The sequence below is a fragment of the Vombatus ursinus genome, unplaced genomic scaffold (genome assembly GCF_900497805.2).
Source record: "Vombatus ursinus unplaced genomic scaffold, bare-nosed wombat genome assembly UNPS02014945.1, whole genome shotgun sequence".
NCBI classification, from domain to species: domain Eukaryota; kingdom Metazoa; phylum Chordata; class Mammalia; order Diprotodontia; family Vombatidae; genus Vombatus; species Vombatus ursinus.
Window position 1 is genome coordinate 30,292,470 of NW_020954723.1, and position 17,603 is coordinate 30,310,072.

The window sequence follows — 17,603 nt, forward strand, 5'->3', positions numbered from 1 at the left end:
ACACCATTACCTCCTGCCATCCTTTGCTTACACTAAGGTGCCACCTACACAAGGCCCCAGTTGTTGGTGCTCCACCTCCCGCAAAAAATTATTTTTTACTTACTGTATTTACTGTACATAAAGGAATATGTGTATGAGTGTATATATACATACATACACATATATTTGTAGACAGAGACACATAGATATATATTTTTTCCTTTGCATTTATCATGTACATGGTTTATCAGCTGGACAAGCACTGCTTTGTTTTCTTCGTTGTATATGCAGTCCATGACACAAAGCCTTACTTGTGGCAGCCAACAACAGATAAGTGCTTATTGAACAAATTTAACTGAGGCTGTTCTAATAATCCAGATGAAAGATGAGGAGGAGCTGAACTGGAGTGGTTGGTGGCTCTATGAATAGAGAGGTCAGACACAGGAAACGCTGTGCAGGTACATGACTGGACGAGTGACTGATCAGGGGAGAACTGAACATGACTCTAAGCTTGTGAACCTGGGTTACTAGAAGGAAGAAGGTACCTTCAACAGAGAGAGAGGGAGGCTAAGAAGAAGGGCAGGCTTTTTGAGAACGAAAATTAATTTTTTAGACGTGCTAAATGTAAGATAACTATGAGACGTCCATGTGGAGTGTGTATCAGACAACTGCGGCTGCAGGACTGGAGAGCTCAGAAGAGAAGTAAGGGATAGATATGTACATATGAGGAGGAATGGTCAGGTGGAGAACCAGGAAGAGAGAGTATCACGAAAAACTGGGAAGAAGGGAATATCCAGAAGGAGGACGTGGTCAGCAGTGTCAAAAATTGCAGAGATCAAGGTAGAGAAGAACTGAAAAAAAGACTGAAAAATTAGAGAGATGGTTGGCACAAAACAATTGAAAATGAACGTTCCAAAATCACAAACGATAAGCTTGGCCCCGAAGAAGAGATATGTTAAGATACCTCCTCTTACTTCTTTGTAAAGGTTGGGGTATGGGGAGATCCACAGGGACTGAATATTGCACATATTGTTAGACTGTTTCAATATACTGATTGTTTTGCATATTTTACCCCTTCTTCCTTTTTTAAAAAAATTCTTTTGTTATATGGGCTGCTTCTCTAGCAGAGGCAGGAGCAAGGATACAGGGGGAAATTTAAGCTTTGTAAAATGATATCAATAAAAAGTTATTTTTTAAAAAAAGAGATAGTTGGTAACCTTGAAAAGGATGGTTTCAGTCAAATGGTAAGATAGGCAACTGGATTTCAGTGGGTTCAGAAATAGCAGTTGAGAAACTGGAGGCAAGCACAGTTGTGTTTGTTTTTCCTAGGAATTTGGCTACGGAAGGAATGGGATAGAGATGGGGACCAGACTCATGATTTCACTGGTATAAGGAAAATCTCTGGTGAGGAAACTCCCTCTATCAATGAAGCTTGGCACTTTAACTGCAGTTTAGCCTTAGAGTTGCTTAGAGCACTTAGAAGTTAGTGATTTAGGGGGCAGCTACGTGGCACAGTAGATAGAGCTACGGCCTCCGAGTCAGGAGGACCTGAGTTCAAATCCGGCCTCAGACACTTGACACTTACTAGCTGTGTGACCCTGGGCAAGTCGCTTAACCCCACTGCCCAGTAAAAAAAAAAAGAAAACAAACAAACAAAAAAACCCAACCAAAACAAAACAAAAGATAATAGTTTACTCTCAGCAATACAATGATCCAAAATGATTCTGAAGGATTTATGATAAAAAACTGCTCTCCACCTCCAGAGAAAGAACTGATGGAGTCTGAATGCAGACTGAAGCATACTTTTTAAACTTTCTTTATTATTCTTGTTTTTTTTGGTCCGTGTTTTCTTTTTTCAACATGTCTAATACAGAAATGTTTTGCGTGATTGCACATGTATAAGATATATAAAATTGTTTGCCTTATCAAGGAGCAGGGAGGAGAGAGAAGAAGGGAGACAATTTGGAACTTGAAATTAAAGAAAAAACAAATGTTAGAAATTTTTATTTACATGTAATTGAGAAAAAATAAAAATGAAATTAAAAAAAAGACAACAGTTTAAAGGAATGGCTAGAGTTATGAAGGTTTAGGAATGGATGAGATATAGCTCTGTTTGTAGGGAAAAGGGATGAAGCCAGTGGATTAAGAGAGATGGAAGAACAGAGAGTGAAAGGAGATGAATGAAGGAGTAAATTCCTGAAGACATATGAAAGGATGGGATCAAGAACACAGGTAGAGAAGATGATCCTGCAAGGAAAAAGGCTACCTCTTGATAGACTGGAACAAAGCATAAGAGAATGAAGGATTACACTGAAATTTCATATGTAGAAATGAGAAGATGGGGCTCATCAGAGATGACCTCTATTTTCTTAGTAAAGTATGAGGAAAAGTTTTCTGCTGAAGGGAAATATGCTCTACATAAATAACTTATGAAGGGAAAAGAAGGTTCAGAATAGATGCTGTGGGGTGTGACATAGTGACAACTAGGGAGAAGTAAAAGGACTGCCAAATACCAGTGTGGGACCAGTAGAGATAACAGAATGCAAATTTAGAGTGGACAATGTGAGTAAGTGCTGAACTAGAAAATGGAGGAAGAATGATTCGGGGAGAGAAAGGGGAGACTGGTAGATAACAGCCACCAGGTTCTGGATTACTACTATCTCAGTCAGTTAATAAACATTTATTAAGCACTTACTATATGCCAAGCACTGTGCTAAGCACTGGGGATACAAAGAAAGGTTTAAAAAACAAAAAAATCCTTGCTCTTGAGGAGCTCACAAGTATAATATGGGAGACAGCATGCAAACAACTATATAGAAACAAGTTATACACAAGATAAATTGGAAATAATAGAGTGAAGGCACTAGAATTAAGATGGATCTAGAAAGGCTCCTTGTAGAAGGTGAAGTTTTAGCTAAAACCTGAAGGAAGCCAGAGAAGACAGGAGGTAGAGATGAGGAGGGAGAATATTCCAGGCATGGGGGACAGTCAGTAAAAATGTCCAGAATTGGGAGATGATGGAGAGTCTTGTACAAAGAACAGCAAGGAGGCCATTGTCACTGGATTACGGGGGCGGGATTGGGGCAGGGGGAGTAGCATAAAGTATAAGAAGATTGGCAGAGGGGAAAGTTATGAAAGGCTTTTAATGTCAAACAAAAGATTTTATATTTGTTCCTGGAGGTGACAAGGAACCATCGGTTTACTGAATAGGGAGGGTGACGTGGTCAGATCTACACTTTAGGATCACTTTGGCAGCTGAGTAGAGGATGGACTGGCGTAGGGAGGACTCCAGGCAGGGAGACCAATCAGAAAGCTGTTGCAAAAGTCCCAGGGTGAGATGAAGAGGACCTGTACCAGAGTGGTGGCAGTGTTGGAGGTGAGAAGGAGCTAAATATGAGACATGCTATGAAAGTAGAATTGACAGGACTTGGCAATATGTTGGATATGGGCATATGTGGTGCTGGGGTTGGGGGGGAGAGTAAAGAGTCAACGATTACATGTAGGTTGAGAACATGGTGACTGGGAGGATGGGGAGCCCTTGAGTAATAATAAGGAAGTTTACAAGGGGGGAAGCTGTTGTGGGAAAAATAATGAGTTCAATTTCAGACAAGTCTAGTTTAAGATGTCTACACAATACCCTATTCAAAATGTCTAAAAGGCAGTTAGTGATGCCAGACTACAGGTCACAGAGAAGTTAGGGCTGGATAAATAGTGTGAGAATAATTAGCAAAGAGATGATAATTGAATCCATGGTAACTGATGAGATCATTAAGCAAAATGCTAGAGAGGGAGAAGAGAAGTCCCAGGACAGAGCCCTCTGGGACATCTGTGGTTGGCAGGCACGACCTGGATGAAGATCCAGTAAAGAAGACTGAGGAACAGTCAGACAAGTAGGGGAAGAACCAGGAGAGAGAGGTGTTCTGAAAACCTAGAGAGAAAAGAATATCAAGAAGAGGGCGACTGACAGCTACAGAGAGGTCAACAAGAATGAGAATTATTGGATTTGGCAGTTAAGAGATCCTTGGTAACTTTGGAGAGGGCAGTTTCAGCTGAATGATGAGAAGAGAAGGAGAGGAGAGGAAGTGGAAACAACTATTGTAGATAGGGATTTAAGGCACAAAAGGGAAAAGAGACATGGGATGATAGCTAGCATGGGCGGATGGATAGATCAAGTGAGGGTTTTTTTAAGATCTGAAAGACACGGATATGTTTACGGGCATGTTAGGAGGGAAGCAGTAGAAAGGGAGATAAGTGAGAGAAAGGGAACGATAGGGGGGCAACAGAAGATGGGATGGAATGGGATTCCTCATGCAGGTGAAAGGGTTTGTCTTGCTAAGGAGAAGGACCACTTCTTCAGGTGCTACAGGAATGAAAGATGAGATGGGAGGACAGAAGGCATCTGGGTGATGAGAAAAGAGGGAGCTCTTAGTGAATGACTTAAATTTTTTCAGTAATCTATGAGGCAAGGTACTCAGGTAAAAGGGTGAGGGGCAGAGGGAAAGAAGCCAGGGGAGGATTGAGAAAGGAAGAAAAGGTTTTAAAGAGCTCCTATGGAGAGTGGGATTGTGAGTTAATTAAGGAAGAGTAAAAAAAATGGCCTTAAAGCAATGAGGGTCCAGTTGAGATAACGTATATAAATTTGTATTAGATCCAGTCACAATGGTTGTACGATTTTCTCCAGCTTCTTTCAGCGACGTGTGTGTGTGTGTAGGAGTGAAGGCAGTGAGCGGATGGTAGGAATGATCCGAGGCTGAGGCCATCTGCTGTTTCCTAAGCTCAGCATTCCAACTCTTATGTCCATGCTTTGCTTAGACTATCCTCCATTCTCGAAACACTCTCCTTTCTCCCCTCTTCCTCTTAGCTTCCTTCAAGCCTCAACTCATTTGCCACTTCCTTTCCTTATCTCCTTAGTTGTTATTGCTATCTCAAATAATCAGCTATATACTTATACGTTTACATGTTTTGTCATCCTGTAGAATGTAAACTCCTTGAAGGTAGGAATAGCTTTCCAATTTGTCTTTGTATTCTCAGGCTCTAGCCCAGTAACTTGCACATAGTGAGAAAGCCAATAAATGTTTATTGGATTGGATCATTGCACAATTCCTTTAAGAATCATTGTCACATGTTGCATTCAAATTACACAGTTTGAATTTATAAAATTTGAATGTTTGTATAACTTAATAGGAATGTAACTATTAAATAAAGGAAGATATACTCAAAATTTTAACAACCTTAAAATAAATGTAATTTATGAATTTATTAAGTCTAATCCATACTTTAACAGTTTAAACAATCCAAAAATAGAAATTACATAGTCCCACTGAAAGTGGCTGCAGTTCAGATTTGTTTGGAAGTAGTTGGTTATTAAAAATCAATCAATCAACCTACTATGTGCCAGGTACTAAATTAAACTTGAGGGCTATAAGAATGAAACTGAAACAGTTCATGCGCTCCAGGAATTTACAACGAAATGAGAAAGAGGACATGTACAAATATGAGCATAAACAGAACACATACAAAATGAATAAAAGAAGCTTTAGGAAGGAGGTACCAAGAAGCTTGGAAAGATTTCCTATAGAAGACGGTGCTTGAGCTGAGTTCTGAAGGAAACCAGGGATTTGATAAATTGAAGTTGAAGAAGGAATGCATCCCAGGATTGAGGGACAGCTAATGTAAAAGCACAGACGTGGGCCCAGAAACACCCTTCCTCCTCTATTCCAACTACTGAACTTCCTGACTTCCTTTAAGTCCCAACCAAAATTACACCTCCTATAAAAAGTCTTCTCCAACGCTTTCTAATTCTAGTGCCTTCCCTCAGTTAATTATTTCCTATTTATCTTTTATTATAACTTGTTTACATATATTTGTTTGCTTGTTGTCTCTCCCACTAGATTTCGAGCTCCTCGAGGTCAGGGATTGTCTTTTGCTTGTTTTTGTATCCCCAGTATTTGGCATAGTGCCTAGAACATAGTAGGATTAAATGCTTAATGACTAAGGATGATCAAGAATGTCACATGAAGCACAGAAGTCAAGGGAGTTGAGGACATAGAAGCAGTCAGTAGACATGTAAGTCAGTAGATTGTTAGTAACTTTGGAGAGACCAGTTTCAATTGATTGAGACAAATTGCCAAGGGTTAAGAAGAGAAGAGAGAAAGTTGAGGCACTAACTACAGATGGCGTTTTTTTTTTCTTTTTCTTTTCTTTTTAGGCAATTGGGGTTAAGTGACCTGCCCAGGGTCACACAGCTAGTAAGTGTCAAGTGTTTGGTCTGAGGCCGAATTTGAACTCAGGTCCTCCTACTTCGGGGCCACTGCTCTATTCACCTAGTTGCTCCTACAGATGGCTTTTTAAAAAAGTCTGACTCAAAAAGGAAGAGAGATATATGATACTAATTAGTGGGGATGATAGGATCTAGTAAGGATTTTTACAGGATGAGGGGGACCTGAGAGCATTTGTAGACAAGTACGGATGGAACCAATAGAAAGGAAGGCATTGAAAATTAAAGAGAAAGTAGAAACAATTATAGAAGCAATCTGCTAGAGAAGATAGGTGAGGATGAGATCAAAGGTACATGCAGAAGGTTTATGTTTTATGAGAAGGTTCACTTCTTCAACAGAGATTGGAATAAAGGAGGAAATGGTGGGAGATAATGTTGGGGGGGCAGGGATGGTTTCAGAAGAGGAGGAGGAAAGAAGAAGGAATCTTTAGAGGAAAGTATTCAATACAGGTATGAAGCAAGGGCATTTTGAATCTGAAATTCATTTTTCTAAATTTTCCAGGCCATTTCACAATACTGTTTAACTATCTAGCTGAAACTTATCAGTTTTTATAATACTATTTTTACAGAAAAAGTGTTCCATGGTGCATCAGGAAGCCAATAGGAAGCAAAAAATGCTTGGTCAGGTATAGCTGCTATAAGGAATCACAAAATATCATGGAGGATACCCTATCCCTTCTTCTGAAAGCTGAATAACTATGAGGAAAAAGGGAAAACTGTGAAAGTATATGGTATATACACTTCTTTATCTCATTTTTCTAAGGTAAATTTCCATGTTATTTTTCATAAATTAAATTTGTAAGTTACAGATCTATTAGTTAACTTCAAAAAAGTAATTCAATTTTATTTAATTTCAGTTCCAAATTCTCTCCCTCTCCCATCCATGGAAAAACAAAGACTACTACAAATATGTGTAGAAAAGAAGGAAGAAAAGAAGGAGAGAAGGGAGGAAGGAAATATGCTTCAATCTATGCTGAGTCAATCCCTTCTCTATCTGGAGATAAATATCATGTTTCACTGTTAGTTTACTTTTAAACAAAAAAGATCCAATACATAAGAATGCCTACTCAAAGAAACCTTAGATATGAAATACACTCTGCATCACCATCTATGTAAAATTTCACCTTTTCCTCTAATGAGGAAGTTTCATGCTTCTATTTAGATATTCTATTTGTTTATAATATAGACAATGAATACCTGAATTGGAGCTCTGTTCCACTACATGAGAATTCTTATTTTTTGCAGAGGAGAGTCTTGTTGAATAAGGTTTGGATCCAAATGTGGGAAATATGTCTGCCCTAAAAAAATATGAAGTAATCAAATAAGAATATTAAATATGTAGAAAATATTTAGCACACCACTGTCCTTCAAGAAACTATTTTAGAGAGTAAGACATGAAAAATTAAGTACACAAATCCTTATATCAAAGCTGTCAATTCACTACTGAGTCTACCCATTCTATTCGAATAGATTTATTCAAAAGTATATGCATATATGTACAAGTGTGTATGTGTGACAAACTAGAACTTTGTAATTCCTTCTGAAGAGCTGTTATGGGAGGAACCATTAATATTGGATCCAAAACAGTACATTACAAAACAGAATGATCACTAGTTTCCCACTGTATTTATCTATATCCCTGTACTACCTTGAGTAATTAAAAATTAATTGCATTATAAATATAGGAATCAGAAACCAATGTAAATTATAAATAACTTTCTTCCTCAGAAGAAGAGATAGAATAATTTTAGGTAATTTTTTAGTTTTCTTTTCCTGGCATCAGAAAGACATGTATTTCTTGTTTCATCAAGAAAGAAAATCATGGAGAGTATTAATTAGAAATTTTAAGAGAATGACTTTGCACCAGTATACATTAGTGACATTACAAATATCTGACAGTTGATTATATGAAACAGATCTAGTAGATGCTGATAACTACAAAACTAATCTGAGCTGGAGTTTTTATTATCTTAATAAGAAATCTTTTAAAAAATTGCCAGGAGTTAATTATTCAGAAATGTTCAAGTACATGTGATTTGGGATGAAAAAAAGTCTTTATTTTTTTTCCTGCTATTTGAGTTTATTGCCCTTTAGTACTGTTTACAATTTGAGGAGAAACTTCTCAGAGGTGACATGTTACTCTATACTGCCTTCTTTAATTTTTTAAAATAAAATTTTATTTTCTGTTCCAAATTCTTTCCCTTCCCCTTTCTTCTACTTCCCAGAAGGCAAGAAAATCAAAACCCCATACAAATATGGATAATCACGCAAGAAAAGGTCCCACATTAGTAATGCCAAAAAAAAAGAGAGAGAGAAATATGCTTCTGAGTCCATCAGCCCTCTATTTAGAGACACACAGCATGTTTAATTATGAGTCCTCTGGAATTGTGGTTGGTCGTTGTGTTGACCAGAATTACTAAGTCTTTTTAAGCTGATTAACTTCACAATATTAATGTTACTGTGTAGATTGTTCTCTTGGTTCTGCTCACTTCACTTTGCAACATTTCACGACTCTTCCTAGGTTTTTCTGAAACCTTCCCTTTAATAATTTCTTATAGCACAATAGTATTCCATGACATTCACATACAATAACTTGTTCAGCCATACCACAACTAGTGGCATCCTCCTCAGTTTTTAATTCTTTGTCACCTCTAAAAGAGTGGCTATTAAAGTTTTTGTACATATGGATCTTCTTCCTCAGATCTGTTAGTAGTATTTCTGGGTCAAAGGGTAGGTATAGTTTAATATCGTTTGGCTATGGTTCCAAATTGCTTTCTAGAATGGTTAGACCAATTCACAGCTCCACCAACAATTCTGTTTTCCCACAGTCCCACCAGTATGTCATTTTCCATTTTTGTCATTTTAATCAATCTGATGAGTGTGAAGTGGTACCTCAGAGTTGTTTTAATTTGCATTTCCCTAATTATTAATGATTCAGAACATTTTTTTTTAATAAGACTATTGATAGTTTTGATTTCTTCCTTTGAAAACTACTCATCTTTTATATCAATTGAGTAATGTCTTCAGTTTCTACAGGTATTAAGAAGTCAAATTTGTTTTTTTGGGCAGTCTTAAATTTAAAGGCATTTTGAGACCTTACTGACAGGGCAGGTACTTAAAGCATTCTCTAAACACTCTAACACTGGCTTTTACTGTCTGATAGACTAGTATTGCTCCATAAAACGATAGATTTCGAATCTATGTAGTGCTCTGTGTTCCAGAGTGTTTGTGTGACATTCTATCATGGAATAACAGAAAAAGTACTGGATTTGGTATCAGTGTCTTGGCTCAAGTCCCTATTCAGATATTTACTTAATGACTGACCTTGGAAAATTCACTTCTTCTCTCTGGGCCATGTTTCCTTCTCTATAAAATTTGGGGGTAGGACCATATGTTCTAAAAGGGATTATTTCATTCTTTATATGGGTACTCTCAAGGTCTACCACAATGATTTGTGCTTAATGAATGTCTGCTGATGAACAGATTTCTGGGGTCTGTTACAGCTCTATACGATACTATAGATCTCAATATTATCTAATATAATTGCCTTGTAGGAAGACCAAGGAAAAATCCTTTGACCTAAAAATTCTGTTCTGATTGTGCATTTTATTATTCTAATTTGGCATAAGAGCTGGAACAAAAGAATTCTGTGTAAGAAAAAGAAATCAGTAGTAAAACATTTTAAAAGATTGGAATATATAGGTTATCATTTGAAGAGACAAACTTCTCACAACAGGGTATAGGAAATACAGTTAGTCTCTTAGATTTAGTGATTCAAGCATCATAATCATTTTGTACTCATTTTTCAAACAAGATTTCTATTTTTTTTCTTTTGATTATGCAACTAACAAGTTTCAGTTAGACTTCACTTAAACCATTACAGGTTTAACTTTATTTTAAATATTTAACTGTTAGGATCACAAAATTGTGGAACTGAAAAGAACCTTCGACATCACCCATTCCAAACTCTTCCTTTTACAGATGAGAAAAGTGAGGCTCAGAGAAGTCAAGTTACTTGCCCGAAGTGACAAAGAGTGGCAGAACCAGGATCAGAACCTGGACTTTCTATATATTAACTTAGGGTTCTTTCCACTATACTTTACTCCTAATAGATGACATTCACTTACTAGGGAGAGAGGGAAAAGTCAAAATAGCAATGATCAATTCTTTTGTGTATTAAATGTTCTGTGTATACAATCTCACATGAAAGCAAGGAGTGAGAACTTCCAATAACTAAATACAGAGATACAAACAAGCTTAAAAGTCTAGCTTAGGACTTTTGTTTTAGAGTTGTTGGAGTACAGCTATCTAGGAAGAACAAAATGGTCACCATGAATTGCATGAGTAACAATAATTTTTCTGTGGCTGTGAGGATGGCCAGGTGACTTTAAGTCCAGCTGAATCAAATTAATTCTTTTTATAAGGACACTCTTCAGAAGACTACCTCATATCCATTTTGGAGGACTGAGTGGTAGCAACTAAGTGGAAGCAAGACCCAGTTGTCAATGGCAAGGCTAGATCTAAGTAGTAGTGGTCTAAGAGATATGAATCTGCGCCTCCAGAAGGCTTGAGGAAGCTGGACAAGCTGAAATAGGGTCATTAGTACTAGTAACCTGAAGGCAGGAACAGATGTGGTAGTCTAGGAAACGGAAGTTAAAATCTAACAAGGCAAAAAATGAAACAGAAACTTGTAAATATTAATTCTAAAGCTAGTTTATATTATAAAGTACTTCAGTCTGATACAATATCAACAATGCATAGAATTAATATTAGCATATACTTGTTAAAAGGCCCAACACACACATTATTCTCTTTCCCTGGGGAGTTGTTGACAGAGAAGAAGTCAAAGACTCTTGGCTGTAAACTCCACTTTCACTGTATGAGCTGACGTTTGGAGATGACGACCGGGATGGGGAGTCCATATTCAAGTCGAGCTTAATTGCAGAATCTGGGCTTTCAAGGTCAGAAGTACTGCCACTCAGCTTCGCCCTTTTCTTAGCTGCACTATTACGAAGAGATCTAAGAGAGCTCTGCATCTAAAAAATGTTGAAAAGAATTAAATTTATAGGTTGATTTAAGCTTTTTTTTTTTAATAGCCATACCCCAAGTCATTAATTTGTTCTGTGATAACACTATGGTAGGTAAATGGTAGAGCACAAAGAGAAGTTAATTCTAAATGAACAATTATTATAGAGGAGTAGTAATCTGGCAGACATTGTAGTGAATAACTTTACAGTGAGGTTTGTTAATATGCTTTCATGATGCTACTGGAAAAGCTGGCAACCTTATGCAAACTGCACCATTATTAGCAAGAGGGGACTCATTTTTACGGTCTAGCTTCTACTAAGCAATTAGGTACCAAATATTTCTTGAACAGGATGAGAGAGTTTAACACATGAAAACAACAATGTAATTCGCAGAGAATTTTACAGTCAAGGATCTGAAGGCATATGCAGAAGGTCAAGGAAAAGGGAAGTTAAAACCCTTTAACGTCTCACAGTTAACTAAGTTGAGGCCAATAATTGTTAGCTTCAGGTTGTTGTGCTAATGTGGCTCTAATACAAATACTGAAAACTAAAAACCTCCTTAGTAGTATAATATAACACAAATATAGGGATGGAATATATAATTTCCTATAATTTTCCTGGAATAGGGAACTCCCAGGTGAAGAAACGGCCTCTATCAATTCAGGGAGGCACCTTTTCTGCAACTTATGGTGTTAAGAGATTGCTTAGAGCACTGAGAGGTTAAGTGACTTGTCGAAAGTCACCCAGTGTGTCAGAGGTCTCTATCCAATATGCTGTGCTGCCTGAAAAAGCTGTCAGTAACCTAAACTTTGACCATTTAAAAATTTAGGTAATGGCTAAAGATAGAATCCTGGCAGATAAACATTTCAGGACAGAACCTTGGGCAAATTAGTGAATTATGCTTTGAAAATTAGTGATGTGTAGTTTTATTTATGTACCTAATCACAAAACTAATCATTTAAAGAACCTTTCTACAAATTAATTACAATTTTTAATTCAAGAAATACAATTTTTTAAAAGAACCATTTCATTATTATCCTTGCGTCCCCAGCACCAACCATAGTGCCTTGTGTAAAACAAGTATTTAAAAAACCTTTTGGTCTTTTCTTCTGTGACAGTCTGAATATAGTACTGGCCATAAAATATGCAGTTCTTTCCAAGTTCAGTTTGCACCAAATAAAACAAAATGCTTCTTTAACTACTAAGTTTTTACAATAGCAAATAATGAGGGCAGTTATAATAGGGCTAAACATGCTAAGATGGTTAACCGGTTAAAAAGAATATAAGATTCAATTGTTTTTTCCATTTAATTTTTAGGGTACTTCTATGGTAGAAATAAAATCTATAAAAAGTCTGAATGCAAACACATCATGTACTCTAAGTTTCTTTACCTTTGTGACTTTTACCTATGGATATTATCTTCTCTTGTCACATTCAAATTTGGGAAAAGTGGTACTAGACACTTTTTATTTTTCCTGAGTATCTACATGTTGAACTGCTTTATTTTTAATATTAGTGCTTTGTGAATTAGCTCTACACACTGATATTTAAATTTTAAGTCTCTTAAAATGGAGCAGCATTAATATCACTCGAGTATGTATAGCAATGTATTTTTTATTTTAAAATGCTGGGTAATTAATGTCAAAACACATTGATCTTTAGTAACCCGAGGCAACATAAATTAAATGTAAATGTGGCACATATGGAACCATGAAATTGATTCTAAATCAAAGTATTATACTGATTTTTTTGCTGTCAGTCAATTTATGGTAAAAACAAAAACAAACAAACAAAAAAAATGACAGTGCTATTATTATTCCAAAACAATTTATAATAACCAAGTTACAAAGAAAATAATAGCAGATATTCGAAAAGTAACATTTAGGTCTAACCTCTTCCTGATCTGATTCTTTATCTCTGACATTTAATTCAGAAAGATCAACTGCAAGATTATCTTTTCCATTCCTCCAAATATGATCTTTTTTTTCATATTCCACAGTGATAAAATCTGCTTTATCGGGCAATAGGCTTATCCCCCGTGGAATTGGCGGAACTGGTTTTGTTCCATTTAGGCCTCTCCGGGAAGATGGTGATCTCACTAATGCAGGTTTAAGTTGTATTGGAGAAGGTTTTTCTTGTGAATTTTCTCCTGTATAAAACAGATATTTTATCAATTTACAGAATGACATAAGCTGAGAATTATAGTGCATAAAAACCTAGAATACAGTATTTTTTTTTAACAAAAATCACATATTTTCCATCAAAAATAATAAAAGTGATAGATTTTCCCATAAATAAAATTAAAACCAAAAGTAATTTTCTGCTGGTTGATATAAACACAAATATTATGTAAGAACAGGGTATATTTGATGAGAAGGAATAATTTTCAGTGTTCAAAATAAACAAAATTGGCAAACACTCTCTTGAGGAATGCTTTTGAGTTAATTGGCAAATTAAACTGTTTAAGACATTGGGTGAGATACTGAAAAAAATTATATAATCGAGCTGAATATCAGAAATCCCTTCATGATGTTAGCTGTCCAACTGACATGCTGCTCAATATGGAATTCTACAAATAACTGTTTGATGATAAGATTTTGGGCAACAAATAAAAGGTTAGTATAAATATTTTAAGGAAAAAAATGACTATTATGGTTGGAATCTAATGACTTGTACATTATAACACCAATAAGTTATTTAGTTTTTATTCCCATAATACTAAGACAAATGTTTCAATCTACTGAGTTTATGGTAATTCCAAGTTGAATTCAAACTTACAAATAAAAACACATAGAGTATCATTTTTTTTTTTTCAGATTTTTACCTGAAGCATCCACTGATTTTTGACTGAAGAGCTTTTTCTGTGGACTTGGCTTTGGGAGCCCTTCAAAACTCTTAAGAGGCCAGGAATTTGAGAAGTTAATAGAATTATCTTGAGACTTCTTTGGAGATCCATTAAGAGGAGATGTGTGTTTTGGACTGGTTCGAGGTGAGGAGAGTGGATAGGATGGAAGGATGAGAGCTCCCTGGCTTGTATTGGGACTAGGATATGATAAAGTATGCTCTGCAGGACTACCAAATGTTTGTTGAGTTTTACTGCCAAAATTTAGGCTTGCACACACTGTATAAGATAAAAGAGAATATACTATTTACATATACTTAACTAACTCATAAACACTTACTTTCCCCCTTTATCATTTTTTAATAATTTCCTATAATTATCACCTCAGTCTTCCTCCAATGACTCAGTGCGTACCTTGGGTAAATGAAGACTACACCAATAGAGTGAAAGCCTAGGAAGGTCGTACCAAGCTGGAAAGATTTCAAGTACGGGCCTGGCAAAACTATACATCTGTCACAGCTAAGACCAGTTTAGTTAAGTTTGGAAAAGCTCATCATGACCTTGCCCACAGATGATGAATTTTTCACCCATTACAATTCTCAAAAATGATCTACTAGGGGGCCACAATCCATACTAACACTCATACTAACCAAATCAGAGATTCTTAAGTATTTAAGTACCAAAGAAAATTAGTATTCTATATTTTGTTATTAAAAATTTAATCATGTGTGACTTAAATAATTGCTTTCTTCTGGGAGAGCCCAAAATTCTTCATACATTTTTGTCTCATTTATTCTTAATTTAGGCAGGGCCAGGCCCTGCGACAGTCTACATTTCTACAGGTGCAGATACCCTTAAGAAATTGACCAAAGGTCAAAACATACTTAGTGACCAAAACCAGAACTAGGGTTTCCTAATTTCTTGTCCAATTCTCTAGCCGCTTTGTTATACTTATGATATTTATATACTTTATCATGTCATTTGCTCACACTCTAAAACACTTAAGGCAGGAGTTCTTAAATTATGACATAAAATACAAAGGATTATAAAGGAAACCAATTATATTGAAACACAATAATTAAATTACTTTTAAAACAAATTCACAAACCCTAGGTTAAGAACCTCTACCTAGGGGGACTATAGTAAACAGCTTTATTATAAAAGAGTCTGTATGGCTGTAGCTGCTAAATTGAAGTGATGACTTGTAAGAAGATCATAAACTTTCCTAATACCCCAAAGGAAAAGCAGACAATCTAAAAATGGAGAGAAACTTTGAGTTGGTTAGGTATTTGGAAGCCATACCCGAAAAGCCTTTCAAAGATCCTGGCATTGTCTTGAAACTACTCTTTAGAATTGTGTAGGCCCAATATTTCTCCAATCTGTCTCTTCCCCTTTGGGAGGGGTGTTTTGGCTCTGGGCTAGTTTTAGTTTTCTACAATATCCCTGAACAGGCACAGCAGTTCCAAAGCCTCAGTGAGAGTTTACATGTTTGTGTCAGGATCTAGAATTAATCAACAACTACATGGGACTCCTCAGGGTCAATTATAAACTACTAGGCTGACCTACAAATAAAGTCAACTAGCCCTGGGATATCCTGAAGCAGGAACAGACCTGTTCTTTTAGCTTTCTGGTAGTTTGAGGTAGAGATGATCAGAGTTGTCCATGACACCATTTTGATGGGATTTAGCAGTAAAACAGGAGAACTGCACTGTTTCATTACAGTGAATGCCTATAAAAGCATTTAGGAAATATAATGTCCCCAGGGAAAGCTAAAATGTTAATGTACCATAGAATAAATCTACCCAATCTATTTCAAGTGGAAAAAAAATCCCTAACAAAAATAAAACATGAAATTTCAATTATGCTATATAATCCAAATTAAAGTGTTTCTGGAAATATTCAATTTTGATATTGCAAATAAGGCAAAACCTGGGCCAAAACTACTAATGGCAATAATCCACAAACTCACCTGTGCTGACATCCTCAAATACTATTTTGCTATACTTCTTGCCTTCTGTTGCTCTGAGAGTGGCTTTCCTTATCCTGTCCAGGCTGGAAATGTACCAGACACTCACAGTCCTGATACAATTGCTGACTGATAAAGAAATTTTTACCTGTTCTACTTCTAACCTTGTCCAATTAAGCCTTCCTAACACCCCCTGCTCCTGGGGGCTCATCATATTAGTGCAGGACTTAGTGCAGACACTGGAACAGCTCCAGCCCTATCACTGCTCAGATATTTAGCTAAGTTCAAGCAATCTACCAGCTCTAGTATCAGGCATTTAGTAGCAGGTATTACAGGTATATGCTACCATACCTGGCGATACCTCATATTTTACCTAACTTAACATTGGAAAGGGGTGCTTGTTGAGGGATAGGTCTGTCTTCTGGTTTGGGAGGCTCTGACCAACCCAAAAAGTTAGACTATCTGGGAAAATTATTATTATAACACTTTTCCAGTACAATGTTGTGATTATGTGATGAAATATTATTAAAAATAGCTTGTTTCTGGGGCAGCTAGGTGGCGCAGTGGATAGAGCACCAGTCATGGATTCAGGAGGATTTGAGTTCAAATCTGGCCTCAGACACATAACACTTACTAGCTGTGTGACCCTGGGCAAGTCACTTAACCCTACTGCCTAACCAAAAACAAACAAACAAATAAACAAATAAAATAGCTTGTTTCACAACAGAGATCCACATCATATTTAGAATCAGGGCTCCTAAGAAAATATTATATAGCTCCAAGTAAACATATTTCTAAAAATAATTCAGAGTTCTGTTGATGCAACAAGCTTCTATTATTTATATGATGATTTTGAGGAGACTGTATCACATATAAATTATAAACACTCCTTGAACATACTTCTAAATAGTACATACCGCAAAACAAGTTAGTATTTATACCTTTATCCTGACGGCTATTATTTGCTCCTAAAAATTGCAAATCAGAATCCACACTGCCACTTTTTCCACTCATCTGTGAAAAGCCTAGCTGTCCGCATTTCCCTGAAATGTTTGTTTGCTGAGACCCAATGGTACCTTTTGGAAAAGGAAAAAAAAAAACTGTGTAAATAAAGGTGAGTTACATTTCATGAAGGTACTTTGTTTCCTAAATGTGTGGTTAGCATATGTGGTCAGGAATACAATGGGGCAGACATGTGGGTAACTCTTTAAGGCAGATAGATGATAAAGGGATGAGGCTTCTGGAGAAAGGGTTTGATAAGAGGCACTTGAGGCAGTACCCATTCAGGAGGCAAACTGTAAGGCCAGAGCATATACAAACACACCCACACCCACACACTCACACCCCCACACACAGGATAGGCTAGGTCCATGCAGTTTTTCCTGGTTCTCCCAACTCCCACTCACTAAGCAGGGTCCCCAGAGACTGATTAAACCAGTTCTCACTATTCACAGTCTACAGTTAATCCATGAGATTCTTTTATCTTCCATTTCTTACCATACAGACTTCACA

General features: G+C 36.6%; 1 protein-coding gene across 4 annotated transcripts in view; it reads right to left on the reverse strand.

Annotated features, from left to right (window-relative positions):
• Positions 1–17,603, reverse strand: part of LOC114030140 (TOG array regulator of axonemal microtubules protein 1-like) — a 96,664-nt gene that overhangs the window by 41,280 nt on the left and 37,781 nt on the right. For all 4 annotated transcript variants that reach the window (XM_027844886.1, XM_027844885.1, XM_027844884.1 and 1 more), the window contains exons 3-7: positions 17,033–17,167; positions 14,108–14,404; positions 13,176–13,432; positions 11,060–11,292; positions 7,454–7,554 (exon numbers count right to left, since the gene is read on the reverse strand). In XM_027844886.1, the coding sequence (XP_027700687.1) occupies positions 7,454–7,554; positions 11,060–11,292; positions 13,176–13,432; positions 14,108–14,404; positions 17,033–17,167 (1,023 nt within the window). The remainder of the gene's footprint in view (positions 1–7,453; positions 7,555–11,059; positions 11,293–13,175; positions 13,433–14,107; positions 14,405–17,032; positions 17,168–17,603) is intronic.